Source organism: Poecilia reticulata, linkage group LG1, assembly GCF_000633615.1.
Source record: "Poecilia reticulata strain Guanapo linkage group LG1, Guppy_female_1.0+MT, whole genome shotgun sequence".
Classification (NCBI taxonomy): domain Eukaryota; kingdom Metazoa; phylum Chordata; class Actinopteri; order Cyprinodontiformes; family Poeciliidae; genus Poecilia; species Poecilia reticulata.
The window spans coordinates 17070751-17090088 of NC_024331.1; the positions used below are offsets into that span (position 1 = coordinate 17070751).

General features: G+C 38.7%; 1 protein-coding gene and 1 long non-coding RNA gene across 9 annotated transcripts in view; one reads left to right on the forward strand and one right to left on the reverse strand.

Moving 5' to 3' along the window:
- rptor (regulatory associated protein of MTOR, complex 1) overlaps positions 1 to 19338 on the forward strand; it is a 158796-nt gene that overhangs the window by 116865 nt on the left and 22593 nt on the right. For all 8 annotated transcript variants that reach the window (XR_533531.2, XR_533530.2, XM_008406982.2 and 5 more), the window contains 7 exons: positions 13 to 153; positions 2832 to 2987; positions 8810 to 8928; positions 11234 to 11337; positions 11419 to 11596; positions 11693 to 11803; positions 18333 to 18438. Coding sequence is in view for 6 of the 8 variants with exons in the window: in XM_008406982.2 (XP_008405204.1) it covers positions 13 to 153; positions 2832 to 2987; positions 8810 to 8928; positions 11234 to 11337; positions 11419 to 11596; positions 11693 to 11803; positions 18333 to 18438 (915 nt within the window). In the remaining 2 variants the exon portion in view is untranslated. The remainder of the gene's footprint in view (positions 1 to 12; positions 154 to 2831; positions 2988 to 8809; positions 8929 to 11233; positions 11338 to 11418; positions 11597 to 11692; positions 11804 to 18332; positions 18439 to 19338) is intronic.
- On the reverse strand, positions 6089 to 13458 carry LOC103463547 (uncharacterized). The gene is made up of 2 exons (XR_533528.2): positions 12753 to 13458; positions 6089 to 8165 (listed from the first exon to the last, which is right to left on the reverse strand). It is a non-coding gene; the product is annotated as an uncharacterized LOC103463547 (long non-coding RNA).

The window sequence follows — 19338 nt, forward strand, 5'->3', positions numbered from 1 at the left end:
GTCGACAATCAGAACCCGGCAACATGACTCCAGTGAGAGACAGCCCGGCCATCCCTCGTCTGCGATCCGTCAATTCTTACACCAACATCCGAGCTGTAACCACCGCCCGCAATCTGAACAAAAGTCTACAGAACCTCAACCTGAATGAAGAAGGTAAGACGGAGAGAGAGATGGATGCTGAGAAACTGAGATTAAAGGCAGCTGTTTGTAGGAGGGGAATAAAATGACCAAAATGTATTTTCTCAAAAAAAACAAAAAAACAAACAAAAATGAAATTCTTCAGATGTAATTTATGGTGCACAATATATTGCATAGCACTTGCCATTGCAATTTCAGTTTTTGCTGTATTACAATCACATGGTGCTGCTTAAATGAAATATTTGATGGGGAAATTATTATTTGAGTGCCAGCCACTCAAATTCAGCAGGACGGTAATAAACTTTCACCACCTTCCATGGTCGCTATGTGTGTTTACAGTGGCTGCGATTCCAAACCCCAGAAAAAGGGATATCTTAAAAAAAAACTAAAAATGTGTTTTTATCATAATATCATCTAAATATTTAGTGATGGTATTACAATTGGGTGTTTTTCTAATGTTGTGCAGCCACATATTTAATATATCTGCACTCTTTATGCAATTATGATAGAAAGTGACTCTGGTGGAGTTTGCAGTAGGGAGCTAACTTTTTCACCCAGTTCATTCCCTGTTTTCCAGGCAGAGCAGAGAACCTGACACATGTAGTTTAAGTATTCATGAAAATGGATTGTAGTAATTTAAATTCTTTTTTACACATTATTTGCTTCTGTACCTTCAATCCCCCAACCACTCTTCAGATTCTCCACAACTAGTTTAAAATACCAATTTAAACATTTCTAGTCCTGTACTTAAAAGGGTTTAATCGTCTTTTTCTACGACATTTTTCCCATTCACTTAATTTCCAGTTCAATATGTGGTGATTCTTCTTCTTGTTTTTTTTTTTATGAAGCAGTTCCGCTTATCTCATTGAACAGAAATATTTTTCAGTTTCCTTCTTAGCAGAGCTACCCTGTTAATAACAGCTAAGAATTTGATTTCATATTTACTGAGAATATCCAATAGAAAGAGCCGCGGCGTTGTTTTCCTCATTCAGTTTGTTCTCTGAGACGCTGAGCTGTCCATGGTGCTGAAGGCTAGAGACATTTCTTTTGGGGTTACAGGTTGCAGGACTGTTAAAATATGAAGTGTTATATTCCTGTGAATGAATAATAATTTTAGAAAATTGTTCAGTTTCATTGAAAACTTAGTTGATAGTAATAGAACATTTACTGAATGTTGTTGCTGTATTTTTAACTTGATAAGAAAGATCTCTAGCAGTGGATGGTGATCATGTTGCGGACTTTTGAAGGAGCACGTTGCTGAAACCTCTATTCAACATGCTCCGAGTTTGAACCAAACCCAGATATTCATCTGAAGTTCTGGTTTTGTTTCTGTCTGTGACTGAACCGACGTGACAAGAGCAGACGTCTCAAGACCTGCATGCCACATTCAGCCTTTTTCAGCCTCAGTGATACATCACGACTAGGCAACATAGAGCTCACACCAATCAGTCCATGGATTTCTGGAGTCCATCTCTTAAATTTTGACAATTTCTAGGAATGAATTTGACAGTCTCAAAGTGGAGAAATGTAATTTAAGAAAATTGCTTACATTTCAGTTCATCCTAATGCAACTTGTTGGCTTGTTGTTAACATTTGTCAAATAGCAGCATGCTATGCACAACCTATATTAACTATGTTTCAGTCCAACACTCCTAAAGGTTTCTGAGAATAATGGAAAGGCAATGTGGTGATAACTTGCTGAAGGTAGAGGATAAGAAAGGGCAGGAGCCTCTTAAAGAAACAGAGGCCGAATTTTAAGACATCAGATAAGGCTATGATTGAGTAATTTGATATATAAAGTATTGTCATAACAACTAAAGATAACATAGTTACTTGACTCTGCTATGAAATGGATCTATGTACCTGGAAAATCCATAATGCTGCCCTCCTCCCTTAAAGACAGATAACTGGAGCAGATTACCTCCATCCTTCTGAATGATTCAAATTCCTTCTTTTTCTTTTACCTTTTCATTTTCCTTATTTAGTTAAATGTTGATATCATACAGCCTCCTGCAGCTGTATTTATCAGGCTGAAAAAGTGTGATCGTTTTGTTCATTAAAATAGGTTCCAAATAAAGACAAATGATCCCATTTACTGCCAGCTGTAGAAATGTCAGTCTAACATTTCCTCCCCGCAACTTTCCAAGCACACACCAGCCTGCTGTCACTCCCAGCCTTCTGTGTTTCTGTCACCTCTCGGTGATTCAGGCAGCCAAAGCCAGGCGTGCTTCCCTCCGAACCAGCGCTGCCACACTGAGTAATGCATGAGCTGTGTGTAGCGCTAAATCACCGGCGCTCGGTGAAGTGCCTAACCTACTGCTGACACCATTTCTAATTCACCTTCTTGCCGCTCGTTCCGATGTGCAGGGGTGTTTATCATCAATGAGCTCCAAGCAGAGCGGCTCTTTATTCTCCACCTATCTCCATTCTCACATTTCAGCCTGTGGTTTGTTAGGAGGATGCATGGCATTTGAGCTCGTATGAGTCAGAGTAGTGTTTGGGGAAACTGTGAGCTACAGCAGCTCATGCCTGGACCGGAAAGCTCACATGAAGTTATGAGGGGTTGGTCTCCAAGGACAAGTTTGTTTCCTTACTTATTGGGGTGTAATATGGTTTCCTTTATTTTTATTTTACAATTTATCCAGCAGCAACTGGAGTAATAAATGCCACTTTTCTCAATTTCTGCTCTGTAGGCGGCCCAGCAGCCTTCTCTCCTGGTAACCTGAGCACCAGCAGCAGCGCCAGCAGCACGCTGGGGAGCCCCGACAACGACGAGTACATCCTCTCATTTGAAACCATCGACAAGATGCGGCGGGTTTCTTCATATTCCTCCCTAAACTCCCTTATAGGTAACCACCATCCCACAGTTTTGGGACAATAGAACGGTTCGGATTCCCTACATAAATTGAGTAAACTTGTCACGTCATATGGGTTCTGGAGGAGATCTATTTGGTTTATTTAGATGGCAGCTTATAAAACAACACATATAACAGAGAAAGCTGGTTTTATGTAGAAATAATGCAGAAAAAACAGAGCTTCAAAGTCAAGCTTCTCTTGTAGAAGCTTTTTTCAACTTCTGCTCTTCTGCTTCCAGTTTCTCTCTTTTGCTCTTTCAGCCTTTAAAGTTCCCTTCATTGTGGAGCTTATTCTTCCTAAAGCTTCAATCAGGGTTGATATCAAAGAAGAGTCAAGCATACCAAACAACATCTCAGTTTTACAAAGCTTTCACTGTCTGTTTCTTTCTCCTGCTCACAGTTACGTCTGCATCAGACACTTGAGTTTACTGGGTGCAGATTTAATATCTCTGATGCACTGCAAACCCAGACGGGCCTCATAATATCCCAAGCTTGTTGATTCCAATCTCATTAGATTGAAAAGTAAATATATGTTTTAATTGTTACTTTCTAGTAAAAATATAACCTCTATATTTGAATATTTTATTGCTTAAACTAACTTATTGATTGTTCTTAGTTTCTGTGTAGAATTAGTTTGTGTCAGTGTTAATGGTTAAACCAAACCAAACTTTGTATCACATCCCTACTTCGGTAAAAAAAAAAAAAAAACTGTCAATGCCAGTTGAATGTGATTTGTGTTCATAAATAACATGGACAGGCTGCAAGAACCGCTACTGAGTTGAAGGGATATTTGAACAATCATATGGAAAATATGATTGTTTTTTTTTTTGTATTTATGCAGAAATCAAAGTTAATTTAACAAAAAAACAATACACTAGTTACTTTTGTGATGAGTGAGGCAATAAACTCCTGTTACATTAAAGCTGCGGCAGTTTTTAGCAGGAGTTTATGCGTCGATTACAATCATCACAGTGTATCTGCCCTACCTCAACCTCTGTGACGCTGCAGCTCGGACAGCAGCTGCTACAGGTTTCAACCAGACTGGTGATAAACCTGCACTGGACTGAGCGTTAGACAGAAAATTACAGAGGATGAAGGCACTTTGGAGAGACTGGGACCGTTGGGCATCCCATAGGAGAGTCACTGCTTCCAAACAACAGCAGGGATAAACAAAGTGTAAAGAGCATCAGGGAGGAGCATGAAGGACATTAAAGTGTTTTTCTTGATCTTCCCTCCACTGTCTATTGCTCTCCGGTGTTTGGCGGGCTTGACTATCTGCTCAGGCAGCCACTAAATAATAGCTAAATAATAGTTCCCACCACCTCAACAACAGAAACATAAAACTGTTTTGCTCTTTTTTTATTCCTAATTTGCACTTCTCTCTATGTTCTCCGCTGCTGTCATGTCCAGTTTTGTCATTTTAACTTTGAATGTTTCCAATCAAAACATAAATTTTAAATTAACTTACAATAAAAGTCCAGATGCCGAAGAAAGATTTTTTTTTCTTTTTTTTCAGTTCCACCCTAAATTAATTTCAGTTGTTTTGTTTGCATAGCTTCATATCAGATAATCAGTTTTCCTCTGCTATTGTTGTTACAACTTCAATACAAAGTGCTGTGTAACTGTGTTTACAAAAATATTCACATTTCTCCCTAAAACTCGTTCAGGTCATTCTTCTTCGTTTTCTTCAGGAAACACTTTAATCACTTAAACCGAATCTTAAAAATCCAAATTTAAGCCGAGCTTTTTGTCAGTCATCACCTCTTGCTGAAATTTTGGGTTTGCCTTTTCAAAACACTCAACATTAAAGCCTTGAAAATGAATGTTTGATGAAAGAAACAGCAATTACAATTTTTTTCACAACATTTGCTCTTTCGCTTTCATCCAACAAATCAACCATTTGATGCTCGTTCTAAACCTTTTTAAAAGCCACTTTCTGCTGGAACAATATTCCAGGGTAAGCAGGTTAAAAGACATATTGGCCCCTCGCCCACTCAGTTCAGTGCCAGAGTCCTGGCCTCCCTCTGAGCCTGTTTGCACCTTGCATGGTGCTGCATGCATAAGCAAACAGACTGCATTCATAGACCACAAACTGCATATTATCTGAGTTGATATTTATATTCTTTTTTGTTTGTTTTCCATTGTGTTGTGACCAGAAATCACCTATCGGTTTATTAGATGCTTCACTCATCAGTCTGATTTGTTTGTTCCTTCCTTGTTTGACTTGAAGTTGTTCTCATGAAACCCATGAGAACAGGAAAGGTCCTTTCCTGTCCATGAGACAGGACCTTTGTTTTTCCTCTCCTGAAAACTTCTACATTGCCCCCTCTTTTTTGATCTCCATTTCGGTTTTATCAAATCTTTATGTGAGCAAAACCAAGAAGTGAGGCCCTGCGCGTTATCATGCAGCGGATTGGAGCAAATTGAAGCCATAAATGCTGTTTGCGGCCTCTGCTCAACACCGGGCTGCCGGAGAGCAGCAGGACAGCAAAGCTGTGTGGGAGGGCAGCGTTGGAGTAAAGTGATTTATTAACTTCCCACTACTATCATTTGTACAAATCCTACCACACTGTGGAGACCACACTGCTGTCTCCGTTAGGCACTATTGTTTTGAAAAATGAAGCTAAGGCTCAGTTTTGTCCATTAACCAGGATGCAGGATAGAATATAAGGATATTGTAGATGCAGAGGTCCCACGCAGTCCAGATAAATTCTGATTTTCATATAAGGATTTCAAATATCTTGATTAGAGTGGAAAAAGGAGCATGAAAAGGTTTTCATTTCCATTTCCTAAATGTTGAGTCATCATTTCTTGCATGTGTCTGTTGGTCCATCATCCACCTATTCATCCTGCCATCCACACTTTTATTTCTTCCATCTGTCTATCAGTGTTTCTTCCATCTACCTGTGTAATAATCCACGTTTTTTCCATCCATCCATTCGTCTATTCAGCCGTCTGTTAATGATTTGTTCATCCATCGATTACCCATCTATCACTTAATTTGTTTAGTTATCTATCCATGGTTTACCCATCCGTTCGTCTATCCATCTGTATCCTCATCATCCATCCCAAATTTTTTTTTTTTTTTTTTTTTTAGACTATAAATCCGAAGCAAATTGGATCATTAACGATGTACAGAAATACGTAACCAAACCTCTGTTTGGTTAAAACATAAAGTAAGCATATAGATGTGCGTTGTTTAATGTGCTGACACGACTTTCACTGGTGTTTTTATTACAGTTACCATCAGAACTTTTATCTCCTGTGATGAAATCACACAAAACTCATAATTTCCATGGATATGACGTCAATAAAAATTGCTCATACTTGTATTGCTTCCAAAAGAACAAAGATAAATTCACCACAAAGTTTTATAAGTACATTGTATTGACTTGCTGAATTGCAACAGAAAAAACGAAAAATGAACTAACCTTGAATGTGGAGGAGCTTTCCATCCTTATCTCTAAACCCCTGCTAAGTTCCAGCAGGGTGAATATGCAATGAGTTTCACATAAATCTAGCTGCAGCTGCTACAATTAAGTGAATACTCTTTTTAAGGTTATATAAACAATTAAAAAGAAGCTATTTTCAAAGTTACGCTTACAGAGCTCTAAAGAGTGAGCCCCATGATGGAAATAAAATCTGTTTTTTCATCTAATGTACAAGAGAGCCACTCCAGGTCATATTATTATTGTTTTAGTTAATAAACTTCTGCTGACATATAAAACATGTTGAAGAGAAACAATTAGGTTTGAGGGAGGTGAAATATAGCCAGAAAAAAAATGGTTTTGACTGACATCGTTATCGCCTTCAAATTCAGTGTATTATGAGTTTGCCTGTGTACGACTGGTTTGTGGAGAACATGGCAGGTTTGTCATCCAGAGCAAATGTACCCAAGCTAATTGGTAAAACATCCAGAACACATAGCACTGGCTCATCCCATGTATTAGTTGATGTGAAAATGTTCAGACACAGGAAGCTGCATTATATTGGCTGTAAAAGCTGCTAAAATCAAAGGAAGAACATAGAAGTTCTTGGGCGTTATTGCTCAACAGCACATAAATCGATTCTGTAAAAGCAGAGTATTGACTAATATGGCACTGAATACACTAGAAAACACAATGTAATTGATTAGAATAACTACCAGCACTCTAAGCATCTGTTTTGGAAAGATAATTTACACATTGGGGTTTGAGGTTAAGTGGACGATATTTATCTAGATTATTCTTCCACCCTGAACAGCTTTAAGCTTAACAGTTTGACGTGTTGAATGCATCTGATTTTTACACCAGCATTTATGATTTGAAACATTCTGGATCTGAATTGACTATTATTTTTTTCAGGGGTTTATATCTACTCTGTGGACTTGATGTGTTTTTCCGTTTAAAGAGCGTCACACGGCAGCTACAATATGGTGCTTCTTGCAGTGAAGCTTCAGGGATGCTTTAAAAACATCTTGAACTATTTTTTATGTTGCAGCGCTTAAGGCCCCTAAAATCCCTGTGGTGTGTTAACTGTAATTCGAGCCATTTGCGAGAAATTTGGAGGCACTATAAAAGGAGGTGCAGTGGGTCATTTAGTTTAGCACTTTAACATCTTTATGACTTCACATTTATTTCACTTTTGCTCAAATGACACGAGTGACGGATAAGGACATGCTGCAGCTTCACATTCATCATGACGATGTTTGCCATGATGTCTGTAGAGTCAGTAGTTTTAATTTGTATGCTCTTATGACGTAAAGCAATCATGCTTTACTTTTTTTTCCACTGTCTATTTACTTCAGCAGCTACCTTGCTAATCACATTCTGTCCTTCTACCACTTTCTCTCCCAATTTTTTTTCTTTTTGAAATTCTCTGCTTTTGTCAGAGGACACTGGGTTTTGAAATAAGTTGTCCCCCTTTGTCCTCATTTTTTCTACTCCAGACACGCCTTCCAACCTCTCTAGCAGCAACTCTTTTCTTGTTTCATGTACTTTCAACCCAATGCGCCAGCTTTAACCCCTTTGTCTTTCTTCCTGTTTCAGTCATCTCTCTGTGGTGTCCGCTCTTTGAGGCATGGGACTAGTGAGCATTCCCCCGAGTCCTCAGTTGCTGGGTCCAGACTTCAGTCATTCCTGAGTTTTTTGCCATTTATGTACTTAGAAGGAGCGAACGCATGGGCGGAAACATCTGCAAGGGAGGAAAGTGAAGGAGAATCAACTTTAAACTGGAAACAAAAGAGAGAAGGGGACATATTAGAGGATCTCTTAAGCAACCTGAAGCTGAGGAGGAGGAAGACGAGAAGTTTAATAAGTTGGAGACAAAAAGAAAGAAGAAATAAATGAGCGAAAGGAAGTTAAACTCCCCACTTAGGGCAGGTTTTTAACACGGTTGGTTGGTGAAGACTCCAAATAAGGAGTAGAAAATGAAAAAAAGCCCTACTCTACTTTATACCATCTGAAGTCTATCGAGATCTATTTTTATGTTGAATATTTATAATTAGAAATGTTAAGGATCTCTGGGTTTACCTTAAAGCAGACCAAGAATTTCTTGTATTTGCTAAGTTACGACGAAGTATTTGTTTCATAAATGCAAGATCTTTTTCTTTTATTCTGGGGTTGATGTGCATTTTTCATACACAAACACGTTCGTCTCTGGAACGCAGAATCTGCATACTGAATTGCGTGATAACAATAACAGAATGGGTCATGTCTTCTTATGTATTTTTTTAACAGCTTATGAATATGTGGTTTTCATCTCTAGCTGTTCATCTGCTGTGTTTGTATTGTTTGGTGAAATGTCTGAACTTGTCTCTTCCTGTGTGTCTTTTCCAGGTGTTTCCTTCAACAGTGTTTATACTCAGATATGGAGAGTGCTGCTCCACCTAGCTGCAGATCCATTCCCAGAAGTTTCAGATTTGGCCATGAAAGTGCTCAATAGCATTGCATACAAGGTTTGTTGTGGTTAAAGTTTCTGATAATGTGAAGACTCAATGACTAACTTATCGTTGCAAAAATAATAAGGTAAAAGTTGGCTGCTATTGTTTAAGATCAAAGCTGTTAGTGCGCTTTAATTTGTTGTTTCTTACAAGGGTACAAATTCAAAATTTAGAGCTACATTTTGCTATATTCCACATTACAATGAAAACTAGTCGCTTAATAATCTGCAGCATATCTTACTGGATGTGTCAGTACTGAGTCAGTTCAAAGGTTTACACGTCCCTGTTAAAATGGCTGATTTTTATGACGTAAAAACATGAGGTTATTATTGACCATTTCAAAACCTTTATTTTTTCCTTTGATATCTGATTCAAAAGCAGCATACAGTCCGTCAGTCTTAATTGTGTTCTGATTAATCATTCTGGGATTAGTTTGGATAAATTATTGGCCTCATGATATTAAAAACCTGACTACTTTTTTTTTTATACTTCTCTGTTACTTAAAATAAATAACTGAGTCTTCTTCCCTCAGTGACAGCATCCACATGGAAGAGTGTTGTTGTAACCCCACTCTAGTCCACTGATTGGAAAAATATTTTTGTTTCACATTCAGTCACCAAATTATTTTTCGATCACCAGCTGATTTCTCTGTCAAGTAGATTTTGCAACTTTGATCAATTTTATTCAGTAGCAGTGACGACAGAATGTAAAGGCTGCTGACTTCTGCTATAGATGGAGCAATTTATTTCCTCCAAAGGCAACTTAATCAAAGACTATCCTCTTAGGTTCACAAGCGTTAACATCGGCTTAACAGAGAATCCAGCTCCTTTAATTAGGATTTTGACTTTCAAATGTTATTGATTTTAACTAAGTGAACAAGGTCAGAAGCTAATTAAGATTTACTTGCTTCTCAGATGATCAATACATTGAATTTTTTTTCTATCTGTAGTGTCCAGCTATTTTCCTTCTTATTGATTTTTGATTCATGTCAATATCTCCTGAAATATTAGACTTCATTTGCATTTTATGTTTCATTGCTTCATATTTCTGCAGTTTTTTTTTTTTCGTAGATTGTCAGCTAAATGTTGATTTACTGCCACTGTGTGCCTCTCTTTAATTTTACCTGGTAAAATGTTTTGATTTACAAACATGACATGCATTTAATTTAGGAGGTTGTATAAGATATTCAACTGAGAGACACTACAAGAATACCTCAGCCGTGTCCTTCTGCAGCTTAAGCCCATTCATAGAGGAAACATGTTACATTTGCTGGATTGACTGAGTGTCAAGGCAGTATGTGGAGATGGATCTCGGTGAGGCAGAACAAAATCCCAGTGGGGGAGTTTCCCAGTGGGAAGCAGAGAATCTAGTGGAAACGATTACCCCAGTTTACCAACAGCTCTGCGTTGTGTGATGCTTCTTCAATTAAGGATCCATGGATAAGTCGCAAAACTGGGTCATATTACCTAATGAGTTTTCAGGTAAACAGGTTATATCTACTGTTTGGTTTGTCCTTTGTTCTCTAAGGATAGATTCATATTTTCCTGGTAAATCTGTTTGTGCTTGCTGTAGATTCAGTTTACTTTCAAAAATCCATTTCTGCTTTCTTAGCCATACACTGTCTTATCAACATGAGAAAGAGAGAGAGAAAAAAGCTTCCCATTAGCTTTTTATCTACTTTTCCGCTTCCACAGAATCTCTATTAAATCTGTCTCACACTAATGGCTCCTTGACGCATCGCTCATATCTCATATCAGATCTCTTTCCTCTGTCACAAACACTGTAGATTTCATAGAAAATGTGTAAGTCTTACATTAAGCTGCTCTGCCCCCCTCCAGCCTTTTAGATGCACAAACAAACAAAAGATGCTTGCTACAATCCGGTAATTAGCATAGAAATCAAATCCCAGCCAATGCCAGCCAGTGAAATGTGTTTCCCTCTGCTAACAAGATTTAAGTAGCCCAGTTTTCTCTCCGCCGAGCTCCAGTAAACAACAACTCTACTATTCATCAGTGATGCTTCGCCTTCATTGTCCTTATTAGGTTTACCCCTCCCTCACACACCATCGTTAGACACCTCACAATGAAGAGGCAATATTACCTGCTTCACCTAATGAGATAAACTTCTTGAAATTTAGGCAAAGTTTGTAAAGTGCTGCACTTCTTATGCAGCTGCAGCTGGAGGTGATAATCAGATTGTATGTGTTATGTGTGTTTCTAAACCTAACAAAATGATGTTAGCCTTTGAAACTGTTGAAAAGTATCAGAACCTTTCAAATTTGAAAAACAGCCCCGCAGCAAATGCTTGTTTTCCTCACCAGGCAACTATGAACGCCAGACCTCAGCGCATCCTGGACTCTGGATCTCTGACTCAGTCGGCGCCGGCCAGTCCCACCAGCAAAGGCACGCACATCCATCAGGCAGGGTGAGGAAATCGTGATTGATTTTGATGTTGATTTTTGTCGTGATTTTTAAATGCACCTTCATTGCATCGTTGTCCCTCCAGCGGCTCTCCGCCCATGCCCAGTACCAGCAGCTCCAGTCTGACCAATGAAGTCCCCAAGCCCCCAGCCAGAGAGCAGCCAGCAACACGGCCCCCCTACACCCCAACACTGGGAGGACAGGCACCCCACTCACACCAGTTCCCCCGCACACGCAAGATGTTTGACAAGGGACCAGAACAGGTGAAGGGAAAAAAACTCTGTTGTGGGGAAAAACGGCTATTAACTGGAAAAATGAGCTTCTTGTCGCTGAGCATGTGTTCTTGTGCGCGGGTTCAGGCAGCTGAGGACGGTGAAGAGCCGGGTGGTCACAGGAACTACGTGAGTCTGGCCCTGCAAACAGGACTGTGTGACTGGAGTGCCAAGTACTTTGCTCAGCCTGTCATGAAGGTGAGTGTCCTGGTTTTAAGCCATCTCTTCTAACGAGGAAACAAATACATTGAGCAATTAGACATTCACACTAGAAGAAGCCATTACTCCAACAGCATTATGCAAATAGCCTAAATGCACTCATAGCCAGGGAACATATTTTTTGAATTCAAGTCCTGTGATGGAACTGGAATTTGAGTTTGGGCCATAATGGTCATTATTATATTTGGAGGGAAAAGCAGGCAGGTTGCAAATCTGAGACCAGCATCCTTACTGTGAAGTACGGTGCTGGCAGCATCATGACGTAGAGATGTTTTGCTGCAAGAGGGACACTTCATGTATGGATGACCCTATAAGCATGCCACCAAGTTACTCACACATTGGCTTGTAGAAGAAAAGGAAGCTTGTGGAAGGATGGCTAAAACATTTGACATTTTTAAATGTCTGAATTTAATGAAAGTAAATACATTTCTTATCATTAATGTATTTTAGCAAATATTAAACTGTTATTTTCCTGAGTGGCACAGGAAAATAACAGTTTTTCTGTGCCACTCAGGAACAGAAAAACTGGGTTTGGCTGGTTATGTTTGGCTGGTTATGGCCAAACCCATAACCAGCCTGGGTTTGGCCAGGCTGGTTATGTCAGCCTGGCCAAACCCAGGCTGACATAACCAGCCTGGGTTTGGCCCAATTTGTCCTGTGTGAAAATAAACATTGCATGCTTTTATACAGTTTCTGTAATTATCTGATTTCAGCTGTATTTACTTGGTCTGGTGACTTCAGGTAGTAGCTAAATCATAAACGGACGACATTTATTTTTGTGCATTTCTTGTCTTTTTGACATCTGAAAGACTAGAAGACACTAAAAGCTGCACTCACATTCACAGAAACATTCAGGCATCTCTTTTTAAACTGTGTTGTGTTTTTCACCGACACATGCAGAGTGATAAAGCGAGGAGACGAATCATACCTCTGTGTCTTTTAAGGACTTTTCCACACTTTAAGTCTCCAGTCTGGTATCAAACCACCAACCTTCTTCTGACTGGCTGACGACCGCTCGCCCTTTTGAGCTGTACTCATTCTTTGTTGCTAAGCAACAGTGAAAAGGGATATGACCGGTTATTTTTCGTTTTCACATATTCATGTGAATTTTCATCATAGCTGTTTGTTTATTCCCCATTCTGCCGAGATTTAGGAACACAGTGATCCATCCAGGGACGGGAAGTCAGGGTTTAAAAGTTTATTTTAAATAGTAATAAACAGATATGTGAAACTGCAAGGTGGGGACCATTCATTGGAGGGGGAAAGCACCTGCTGCTTCTTCAAAATGGCTTCACTGAATAATTGAGCACTCTCAGGTCCATAATGTAACATCCTCCACAGGGAAATTTTAGATGAAGCACAGTGATTGTGTTGTACCTGGTAGTTGGTGATGGATTTCCATATTTACTCAAATTTTCCTTTGTTTTTATAAAAAAAAAAAAAAGAAGATGTTAAGCATCTTTTAAAGCTAACTATATTGTCAATTAGAAACAAAAAACAAGTCAGAAAGCTGTGCATCAAATGCGAACATGTCCCGGTGAAACTAACTAATAGGATGAAATTATTAGGTTTTCAGAACCATCCATCCATCCGTCCATTTTCTTTCACCCTTGTCCCTCAGTGGGGTCGGGAGGGTTGCTGGTGCCTCTCCAGCTAACGTTCCGGGCGAGAGGCGGGGGTCACCCTGGACAGGTCGCCAGTCTGTCGCAGGGCAACACAGAGGGTTTGGGTTTTTATCACAATGTCATTAAATTAAGTTATATTTAAATTAGAAAAGCAGCAAATATTTTACAGCTGCTTAAAAGTTGACATTTGAGATTGCTTGGATATTGCTGTGTTTTTTTAGTCTGTGTAAAAAGCAGGAGACGATATGTAAACTCAAAAACTTCGAGTAAAAGTGGCTACAGTAAATCAGAGTCCTAGTGGAAACTGGTTGCTGCAAAGTGCCTAATGACCAAAAGGCATTTTACCTTGCTTGGTTTAAAGTATTGGTGCCATTAGCTTATTCCCTCTAGATCAGATCCACTTTTAAGACTCTGTAACTCCAGTCCAGTCTCTACACAGACAAAAAGAGCATCAATTCAGTGCTATATTTAGCAGCAGATAATACAGCATAATGATCTAGGAATTTCATAAATGACTTATCTCTTATTTCACTGCAGCTATTTGCAGTTGTCAATAATTTGTGGTCCAATGGGGAAACGAGCTATAAGCTATAAGTAACATTGTGTTTAAGTTTCCAAAACCTTGCAGACAATTATAGCTCCCTGATTGAAGGCAAGTGCTGAGAACCAATGTTATTTTCAGGAAGAAATAAAACAGAAAAAAAAACAGGAGGTGTTTTTATTCTGTTTGGTTGAACAGAGTTTGTTTGATGCAGTTGTTCTCGAAGCACAGAGGTAGCTGCTTGGCACGACTCGGTTTGAGCAATAAATACATCTGGATGTTATCAGCACTCTGCCAGGTTTCTGTGGAACGCTGTCCATCATGGATTTTCTTTTAAGATTCACAAATAACCCAAACCAGAAGTAAAATTTTCATTCTCTCACTAACTCCTTAGAAGTTGTGCACAAATATATATATATTTTTAGATGTTTGTCATTTATGAAGGGTTCAAGAGGAGTCTTATCATGTATTGTAATCATAAGAAAAGACATGGATAAATTGTAGAAATTACTGTGACTTGTTGGTTTTCAGTGAACAAAAGCATTTATCTGGTACAAGAAAAGACAATTGCATTCCAGTGTAATGGCAGGGAGATAAATAAATCACAACTGCTGCCAACGTTGTAAACAAAACTTAACTAACTTAAGTTCTCGTTTAAAACTAGCCTAACTTGTCACTTTCTTCCATCAGCTTTTTCCACTTTCTGAACTGACCATATATGTTTTGCTCCCAAGTATTTTCGAGAGGTCAGCGGTGTTCAAGTTATCAAAATGTTGGTCTAAATCCAGGAGTACACAATCATGTGTGATAAACTTGAGAAATTTTACTCCTGCAAAGTGCCGTTTCAGAATATTTGGAATGTGTCACCTTTCCTTTCAATAACAAGAGAAAAGCTTTGACATTTAGAAACTAGATAATAAAATCAGTTAAATAAGGTATTTACAAGGCACACAAAAAAGCCACGCATCCTAATATTTCACTGGAAAAATCTTTAGATCTGATTTGAATATCTTCTGTGGTATCGCATTTATTTCTGTCCAAAGTTGCAGCTATTTTTCTCCAAGCGCTTTAAGCGATACTGGGAGAGTCAGACCACCTCCTAAACTCCTAACCGCAAATCTAAACCAGAATATCCCAAAGATGATCCTCGGGGTTGAGGCATAGAGTCTATAGTGGGAAACGATGTGTGAAAATAATATCTTATATTCCTTGACTACTTCCGCACAACTTGAGGCCGATAAATTCTGTCTTTCTTCTGCAAAGATGATGGCTCCCCACTATCCCTCCGGTTAATAATGAATTAACCGGAGGGATAATTCATTATTATGTGTGTGTTGAACATTTCCTAACCCAGTTAGAATAGTTCCAACATTTTTTTTTGTTTGCCTAACCTGACCCTTTTTACACTGATTCATGTCTTTTACACAACTACTCAATGTCTTCTGACATAATTGTTTAATGAATTAGAACATAAACATCTCTGCAGTAATTATCCAGTGGGAAGCTCCTACCTATTTGCTTTGTAATATCTAGGTGGTGACTTTCTTTTGGTAAATGTTAGATGAAAACAGTGTAGAGAAGTCTGGAAAAAAGAAAAAAAACATCAAAGCAAAATGTTTGAAAAGGACAAGACATGGTGGGACATGAAGAAGTGGGAGCAGAGTGTGGGTAAAGAAGGAGGAACAGGTTGACGGTAAAGTAAAACTTTTGATAAAGAGCATTGGGGGTGGATGAACGAAATGAAAGACAGACAGAGCGTGGAGCGCCAAGAAGAGGCGATGGAAATCAGAAAGATAACTGGATGGGAAGAGTCTGTACGAGAGCAGGCGGCGGAGACGCCAGAGCGAGGGCTCTGCTGTAGTGCGAATCTAAACGCTGCGTTTGCAAAAAAGAAAATGTTGAGTGCTACCATAAAACTCCTCCTCCATTACGAAGCTACTCTGTTGATGTGAGTATGCAAGTTTTTGTATCTCTTTGTCAGCAGCACACAAGGGATGTTTGTGTTTGGATGTTTATGTTAAATGCTGGAAATGACTGAACATCTCTTGATTTGTTCGTAGGTTTTTTAGATGCTCTTGAATATTTAATACAAGAGCATTAGAATAACTTAAATTATCATAATTTTCAATCAAGTCCTGAGAATTTTGAGTCCCATGGTATGAATGGACTTGCTTTTTTTCACCTCATTCTTTCATTTTAATGACTAAAACATATTTTCAATAATCTGTAGAAGTCACATGACCTCCCAGAATCAGTGTCAGTTTAAACTTTTTATGCGATTCAGAATTAGTCATTGCATAATTTTAATCTCTTGCTGTCGCATAACGCTGGTTTCTTTCAGTAGAAACTAACCTGTAGCCAAAAATATAAAAAAAAATAGGTATCACAACCAAATGTGCCTTAGGGTTTTCAGGTTTGGACCCTCAGGCTGGACTGAAATTTATAGCTATATGTTCGACCTAAATACCACCTGAAGGAAGGTTTTATGATCTGCCATTGATGTCCAAAATCTTCTTTTCACCTCAAACAGAACCAACAACTTTTGTCATTGGAAATCTACAAGAAGTTTGTGATTTCTCTGCTACTTACTAAGGGATAATTATGTAAACATTTTTAGGATTGTACGTATATATTTGTGTGTGTGTGTGTGTGTGTGTGTGTGTGTGTGTGTGTGTGTGTGTGTGTGTGTGTGTGTGTGTGTGTGTGTGTGTGTTGTTTTGATCTTGTGTGAATTAGAGAAACTCCACAGTGATTTCCAACTTCTTCTTTTCAAAATTAACCCTGAAAAGAGAGCAGTTCAGTTCTATCTGTGGAGGCTTAAAATGTGTAAAATTTGTGCTCATGATGAGCGTGTGGCGCCTTTAACCAAAACGGCAAATGTTCTCAGAGGTTCTGCTATGTAATGCAGTTCATATTTTACTATAGATCTTTCTATGTGGAGAACTAACACTCATCTATCACCCGGGGGTCTCATTACAAAGTACGTTAGCTGCTGACACACACAGCAGGGCAGCAGCCCTGGAAACAGCAGTGTGAGCAGGCTTTTACCTTGACATGGCCCTCATAGTCACACTCATTTTTCCTCTCAGCTTGGAAAATACGTCAGAGCCCTCCTGCTGCCCCTGCCTCCTCTCTTACTCAGTTAGGAACCAGAGAGTCTCAGAGGAACGGCCAAAGTTATTTAGTCAGGGATCGGACTGCGAGGTGCTTGAACGTGCATTTGTTTCAAAGCCACATTTACACACACGTCAGGGTGTTGATTGCATGCAGTAGTAGTGTAGTCACGTGGTGTCGAAGCTGTTTATTGAAGCTATTTAGCATTCAGCGGGTGTGGGAGGCTTTGCAGCAAAAAGGTGCTTAATAAGCACACATGGCCAGCCATCATTAAATACCACACACACGTGCAGCTTAACCACTGCTGTTTATTAAAAAATCATATATTTGTAATGAATGACTTTAATGCATTCATCTGGACGCATGCTTTATTTTACACTGCTTATTTAAGGCAGCCCTAATGAAAGACTTATTCTGTTCACTTAAAGCTGGGCACTAATTCTGTGGGGTCTCTTTTGTTATGCAAGACTTAATCAAGTTATTTTTTGATGCTGTCCCCCTGCTCAGCAGATGTGATTAGATGTAATTACAGGAAGGGATTTTGATACCTTGAGTAATTTTTTTCGTAAGCTCATGAGCGTCCCCAACGTTGGTGCAGCAAAATTAGGTTGAAAACTGGGATTGATTAAATTATGACCTCTTCCAAATGCAGGCAGAGAGGGGAGACAGGAGAGCAGCATGATCTGCGGTTATGTTATAGAAGAATAAAACAATGAGATGTGAAAAAAAACAGAAAATGACCAAAAATGCAGAAATTGTGTGGAATGTGTAGATGAAATATGAAATAATAATATATTTCATCCTTTCTCTATTTATTTTTTGAAAAATGTCTTTTTTTATTCTAACTTATACTTTCACATTATCGTTGCTTGTTTTACATTCACATCACACATTTTTTAAATATTTATTTAATGTCTCACGGGGGGGAAACAACAAATTTTAGCGTCACTTTGTCAAAGGTGCTTATTGATAAACCAATTGTTAATGGAAGAGTTGCTGCTTTTCTTGCAAAGCAACAAACAGAACCATCATTTATTGTCATTTGACACTAATTTTGTTGTGTAAAAAAAAAATATATATATATATAGCTGAATGTGAAGTCAGTATTGAAATCAAAGTAAAACAATTTACAGAGAGTCACAAGATCGAAGCGCACCAAACATCGTCCAGCTGTTGTTTTGTATTGTGATGGAGGATTTCTAATGTTTCTTTTCTTACATCATCTCAGATCCCAGAGGAGCACGACCTGGAGAGCCAGGTCAGGATGGAGCGGCAGTGGAGGTTCCTGAGAAACGCTCGTGTTAGAAGACAGAGTCGAGTCATCACACAAAGAGGTGAGTGGAACACAAACGACTAATTAAATAGCTTATAAAATCATCATTTAAATGTGTTATCTAAAAAAAACTGGAAATAAGTATAGAAAATATTTATTAAATATAGAATTAAGTAATTATTTGTCAAATTAAAAGCGGCATCATATGAACTTCTTCGTGTTGTTTCCATGATGAGGGGGTATTAGTTTGAAAACATTTCTCCATCATGCCTGCTGCTAGCATGTGCTTGTTCTAAATGAAAATTGGCGCGTTCTTCTTTGATTTCCAATTTTGATTTGCAATGATTCACTTCCTGCTAAAGAGCCCCCTGGTGGTGGAAGAAAAATCTACAGAAAATCTGCTCTGGGCTACAAGTCGCATGGTTCAAAACATGGGGAAACGTACAGTAATTAAATATTAGTAATATTAATTATAACTTACCCATCAAACTCAGTGGGCGGGATTATGGCTGCTTCTGTAGGTATTCTGGCGTCCGATGGGCTGCTTCAAACAGAAAGTCAAGAAAGTTTCTTCCAGTTTTGTCTAAAATTACTTCAGCTTTGTATGTGATAATGCTAAAAAATAAATAAATAAAATTTTGAGGTGGACGATTTGAACTATAATTCTTGGATACAGGATTTCCACAAACATATTTCTTGTTTGGGTTTGTTATATATAAAGCTGATACTAGCAGTTTCTGCAGCAGGGGCTTATGGTTAGACATGGATTTAAGAAGCAGCACTGCGAATATCTCCTCACGATCTTCATCACTGATTTATTGAGCTTCATGTCTGACGTCTGGCCAGAAGAAGCCAATGATGCGATAACACAGCAAATTGTGTGCAGATAATTCACAGCAGTGAGTGGATAGATATAAAAACAGTTCGCAGCTGGAAACATCCTGCTCCATGAGAGACAGGA